The sequence below is a fragment of the Fukomys damarensis genome, unplaced genomic scaffold, assembly GCF_012274545.1.
Source record: "Fukomys damarensis isolate Sample0158 unplaced genomic scaffold, DMR_v1.0_HiC HiC_scaffold_20, whole genome shotgun sequence".
Lineage (NCBI taxonomy): Eukaryota > Metazoa > Chordata > Mammalia > Rodentia > Bathyergidae > Fukomys > Fukomys damarensis.
In genome coordinates, this window is record NW_022900932.1 from 17,162,656 (window position 1) to 17,169,008 (window position 6,353).

The 6,353-nt window shown below is 40.2% G+C and overlaps 1 protein-coding gene across 1 annotated transcript in view; it reads right to left on the reverse strand.

Annotated features, from left to right (window-relative positions):
* Positions 1 to 6,347, reverse strand: part of Adk (adenosine kinase) — a 449,321-nt gene extending 442,974 nt beyond the window's left edge. The window contains exon 1 of the mRNA XM_033766515.1: positions 6,225 to 6,347. Within this exon, the coding sequence (XP_033622406.1) occupies positions 6,225 to 6,238 (14 nt within the window). The 5' untranslated portion in view covers positions 6,239 to 6,347. The remainder of the gene's footprint in view (positions 1 to 6,224) is intronic.
* Between the last annotated feature and the right edge of the window lie 6 nt (positions 6,348 to 6,353).

The window sequence follows — 6,353 nt, forward strand, 5'->3', positions numbered from 1 at the left end:
CATTTTTTTAAAAATATTTTTTTTTTTTTTTTTTTTTTTTTTTTTTTTTTTTTTTTTTTTTTTTTTTTTTTTTTTGATTTGTTGAGACAGGGTCTTACTATGTATCTGAGACTGACCAGGAGCTCACTATGTAGCCCAGGCTGGTCTCCAACTCACAGTGATCCTCCTGCCTCAACCTCCCGAGTTATGGGATTACAGGCATGCAGCACCATGCCAGGCTGTTTTCTTTTCTTTTTAAATTTGGTTTGGTTTGGTTTTTTGAGACAGGGTCTTGCTGTGTAGTTCAGCTGGCCATGAACTCACAACAATCCTCCTGCCTCAGCCAGGGATTACAAACATGCACCACTATCCCTGGCTCTAGTTTCTTTTCTGAGATAAGGGTTTCACTATATAGTCCAGGCTTCCCTCAAACTGGAAATCTCCCTCCCTCAGCTGGGATTACAGGCGTCAGGCATCCCTCCCAGTTATGTTATTTTAAAATCTTACAACAATCATGCAGGATAACCTGGAATTTAGCTCAGTGGCACCGCACCTGTGTGCGCACCTGCCTTACAAGCACAAGGTCCTGAGTTCAATCCCTGGTATCACACACACACACACACACACACACACAAAATCATGCAGGATAGTTATTCTTATTATCTCCCTTTAATAGACAGGAAACAAGAAGTTCCACAAGGTATATAAACTACCAAAAGTCAGACAGCAAATAAATAATTCCAAACTTCAAGTTATGTATTTTCTTGTTCAATATTTAGACACTCAAATCATTCCCCTGACCAAGGTCTTGCTAAATTGCTAAATTACCCAAGCTGGGTTCAAACTTGCAAAACTCCTGCCACAATCTCTAAGATCACAGGCATGCTTACACACTAAAGAACTCTCATAATAGAAAAATGTCTGACCAATGAAAAAAATTTAAATCTAGCCAACACAGGCTAACATTCCATTATTTTATAGTCCTGATCAAATAATATTTCAAGAACTGAAGCCTACTGTAACAATCTGATTATAATATATACATAGGTGTCTCAGTTATTTTTCTCTTTGCTGAGACCAAATACCCAACACCTACAAGTTAAGGGAGGAAAGGTTTACTTAGTTCACAGCTGGTAGAGGTTTTAGTCGATAATCAGCTAACTCCAAGGCAGAGGGGTATGGAGAAGAACCAGTTCGTGGCAAGCAGAAGACAGCAAAAGCAAACAAGCAAGGGATATTACCAACTGTTTCTGCCCCATTATCCTCTATCTAGGCTACCAGGATTAGGGCAGTGCCAAATCAATCACTGGACTGATTTAGTAATCACATCTCCATGATCACACACTCAAGATCCAGCCACCTTTGAAAAAGCCCCTCCTATGACCATGTGAGGCTTTGTGGGAGGACATCCAAACATAAGCCATAACAACTGGGAACCAGATAAGTTATTATCCAAACAGAAATTTAGAGAATTAATGCAAAGCTATTACTAACTGTGTCAGGATAGCATGCATGATAATGGATTATACCAGGCAAACTGAGACATATGTTCATCCCATTTATAAATTAGCCTCATTATTTAAAAAATAAAAATCCATATTTATGTTTTATTACAGTTTGTTTTGAGATAGGGTCTCACTATGTAATTTAGGCTGGCCTCAAACTCATGACGACCCTCCTGCCTCAGCTTGCCAAGTGCTAGAATTACAGGCCACACGCCTGGCTACAGTATTTTTAAAATAAGAATGTAAAACCACGGAGGCACAAAAGGGTAGACATGACTATTATTAACAAAATTTGCAGGAAAGGGTTGACATTTGGTCTAGATAATCATTTTGGTTCCAGTTTTATTTTGAACAATTCTGTTTAATGTAGCAATACAGTGGCTACAAGGGTTTGGAGTTGGAAAATTGTGTATGTTTTTTCAAACAAAGATGACCTATTTATAAATATGAACATTAACAGCTGACAACACTGCACATAAGAAAAGGATTCCTGTTTTGGTTCTTCAGAATTACTCAAATGAAACAATTTCACTTTCCTTTAAAAGCTCATTTGACATACTAAGAAATCTCATAACAAAAAAATTTGTACAGGGCCAGGGATTTAACTCAGTGGCACCATGCCTTCTTCGCAAGCTCAAGGTCCTGAGTTCAATCCCCAGTACCAAAAAGAAAGAAAAGAAAAACTTGTGCAGTAATCTGAAATTCACTATTCTTTTATTTTTAAAAAACCCATAGGTCTTGAAATGAGTTTGAAAATTGATTAAATGCTCTAAAAAGACCAAGTCAACAAAGAAAGACAGTTTCAATCTTCCTGTAATTTTAGTTTCCATATGAATGCTCTCCAGCTGAGTGGCTTGGCAGAATCTGTCCAAAGTACCTCAAAAAGTCTTGAGTGTTAGAATAAAAATGCCCCAGGTCCCCACCCACAGCCCACATAAATTTTCCAGTGTAGGACTACCCCACAGAAGTGGCTCCAGAATCATCATGTAGATTCATAGCCAGAGGTCCCAAAATAGTCTTAGACCAAACCCAACCTGTCTAGGCAGGCAAAGAAAGGGCTCTTTGGCTGTACAGAAAACACTGTCTCCCCAGCTCATTTGCCCCATGTTCCCTGGCTCAAACCAAGTTGTAAGCGTGCCCCAAACCAAGCCAGACACCAATGTTCAAAAAGAAGGCAATATACAGATTATTATTTTTAAATATTGTTGTTGAGGAGATCTAAATTCTATCTTGAGCTCTACCACTGTAAAAGAAAGACATAACACTGCCACTTGGACACAAGGTCCAGTATAGAGAAAGAAAGAAAAAAAAATACTCCCCAATATCCTCTTTAAGTCTTACATTTTTCTGTGTCTCCTGAATTTAACTCAGGCTTCAACTTTCCTATTGAGCCAATTAAAATGACAAAAGTGTCAATTTGTCAAATAAGTTCTATCATTTCCCAAATGAAGACCAGTTGGAATATGATATACATAACAAGGGATAAAAACTGTCCAAGGATAATTCGTCTCAGAGGCTGTAAATTTATACAGTCTATCAGTAATGCTTTAATAGAGTAGAATACAAATGATGAAAGTCTGACTCTTTGCAGCCAAATTATTCAAAGATCTTTCTTAAATTTAAATTTTAAAAAAAGGAACAAAAAAGCTCTGATTTAAAATTATTTGCCAGCACTCATGGGAAGCTGAGGCAGGAGGATTATTACAAGTTTGATGACAGCTTGGGGCCATATCGTGAGTTCATGGCCAGTCTGAACTAGACAGCAAAATACTGTTTTAAAAAAAAGTAAAAATAAAATCATTATTTAAATGTCCTAATAGTTGAATGCTTCACTCAAAAAGGCTCTAAATGAGCTAGATCTACACTCTAGCTCAAAATAAGAAATTATGTATGCAAACATGAACAAATCACATTATCTCTGCACTTCAACTGTAAAACTAGAGAATTAAATGAGTAAGTTTATCTCCTGCTTAAAATATAAGATTTTGTGGGGGGGTATCGGGGATCAAACTCGGATCCTTGCGCTTGCAAGGCAGACAGCAGAACCACTGAGCCAAATCCCCAGCCCTTAAATACAAGATTTAAACATGTCTTTTCATATGATAACATAATAGTATCATCTCTACTCAGTTATTTCATGGAACAAATGTCTGGAGCAGAAAATGGAAGATCAGTAAATCTGAAAAAGGGCTTTAGTTAGTAGATTGTTCAACACAGGTCTGACTTCCAATCTTCTATATCCTTTCCTAGTCATGGCAAAGAGTCACATATATTTGGTAGAAAAGCAGGAATATTGGACATAAAGTCAGATTTTGATAACGTGAGATTATACTTCTCACCAATAAAAAGGCTCACAATACCTATTTTGGGGGCAACCCTTAGAAGGAGCCTAAAATCAGAACATGGCCAACTTCATAACTGATAAAAATCTAAAGATTGGACATAATGGCAGTAACTACAATCCTCACTGAGAAGTTCCCAAAAGCTGTCACCACATGGGATCCCTTCACCTCTTGAAATTCAAGAGCCTCTCTGCGTACTACTGAACCTGTTTCCAAGTTTCTTTCAGGACCAGAAAAAGCAAAGCAAAAGAATACTATAGATCTCATAACACAAATTTTATAATTGTTGCCCACAGGAACAACTTTTCCAGGAAAGTAGTACATTGTCTCTTTGGGCATCAGATCATGCCACACCAGATCATGGAGGTCTCGGTTCAATTCCTAACTCCACCACTAACTGATTTTGCAAAAAGCACTAAACTTTTCTCAGTCTCAAGTTCCTCGGATGAAAAATGTCCCTGGTTTAGGTAATATCTAAAGGAGCTTGTTTTGAGCCATATCCCTAGAGCTGAAGACCTGGTAAACACAAGCTAACACCTGAGGAAGCACACTTACTGAATGTCAAGTTATATATCTTTTCAAAATACACCCACCTAAGGCAGTAACAATTTTTAAATCAATTTCTGAAAATAACCACCAATCAGCCTCTACATTTAAAGATACATCTTGTGCCAGGGATTTAGCTCAGCGGTTCGGTGGCCTGCCTCGCAAGAGCAAGGACCCAAGTTCAATCCCTGGTACATAAATAAAGATACATCTTGCTGTCCCTTGCTACACAGCAGTAACTTTAGAGTTGGATTTTTCTCCAAGAAGATGATAGTCAACATACATAAGACTCTAGGTTAAATCAGTGCAAACAACAACAACAAAAGAAAACTGAGGGGGACACAAAGGCACACTCTAGTAATCACAGCTATTTGAGAGACTAAAACAAAAGGATCATAAGGCCGAGCCCAGCTTGGGCAATTTAGGGCAACCCATCCCAAAATTTAAAAGCTGCAAAAGGCTGCAGATGTAACTAACTCAGCAACAAAGTGCTCTGGGTTCAATCCCTGGGGGCTGAAGGACAAGGACAATAACAAAAACAAAAACAAAAACCTGACTTATAAGACAGAAAGCACTGGACCAGCAAAACCGAATGAGCAGCAGTCTGTGAAGATGAGAAAAGAAGTCCGAGTGAGGAAGGGAATTAAGTCTGTGTAACAGCATTATCCTACATGCTGCCACACTGTACCGTTAGTTTTAAAAGCTGGACTTATATGCTACAATGTACTTTACTGTGAAACCTTCCCACGTGGTCATTCACATTTCAGCCCGAGTTTGTCCTGCATAATGAGACAAGTACTCTCTTTCTGTTAGTACAGAATTATGCAATTTAAGAGACAAGGCTGTGTCCAAGTTGAGCACCACTGCATCTTACTTTATGTTACCTAAAGATTAGACTCTACAACTCTCCTAAACATTGTGTAATCAAAATTCCCACTGAGAAGCCGTTAAATCACTAGGATTGAGGCCCCTGGAAACACACCGCTTCAAAATTACCTTATTTCTCTTCGTATCTGTGCTGGGGCCTCCCTTTCTGCAGAACAATGAAGGCCAAAGTCTGATTTAAAAGAAATGGGTCAAAAAACTGAGTAAATAAAGCCATTTATCTCTTTTTTTATTAACAGTTGAATTTGCCAAAGTTAAACATTCACTGGAAGGTACACTCAGAAAGTGGTCAAGCCCAATCTTACTGCCATTCGCTAAAAAGAACCTTCCAAATTGGAAGCAAGATTGCTGAACGTTTTACTGCTTTCGTTACATGCCTAACATCTCACAAAATGCACTTCCCTTGAGACTCTGAAATAAAAGTAGGTAAACAGATGGCACCTTTGAGAACCACAATAATTCAGCCATAAGAAAATATTTTAGGGGCAGTTTCGTAACTTGGAGGGCATCAATCTACAACAGAGAGAGGGCAACTTTGCAGAGCTGCTCATGGGCAACCATGAAGTTCTATCAGAAGGCATGACTCCCGGGCACGGACACAAATTTTGCATGTCACGTTCCTCTGGCCCGGGGTCACCTCGGGCGCGCCAGGAAGAGGGAACGGGAGGGAGCTGCATTTTTCATGAGAAATCTACTACATACACAGGCAACCTTCAACCCCCAGAATCTGGGCGAGGGTCACTTCAACCCAGTGGTGGCTCACAGGGCACAGCGCCATGTGCCACAGACCCCAAAACTTCTGAGGAACGCAGAAATGCCATGATGAAAAAGTGCAATGCGGACCTCCAACAAGAGGGGACCGGCGGCCAACGGAGGTTTCAGACCACCCAAGTGAAGGGGCGACAGTTCTGCAGATGCCAGGCTAACGCCCAACCGGAGCGCCCTTTAACCTCCAAACGCTCGTTACCTGATGGACGTCATGACTTCTCCTTCCTGCCCCAGGCCACCGCGTGCGCGTCCGATGCTCTGCGTCTGGCGGCAGCAGCAGGTACCACGCTCCCGCTCCTCGGCTCGAGCTCTCAGCAGCCCGGAGCGC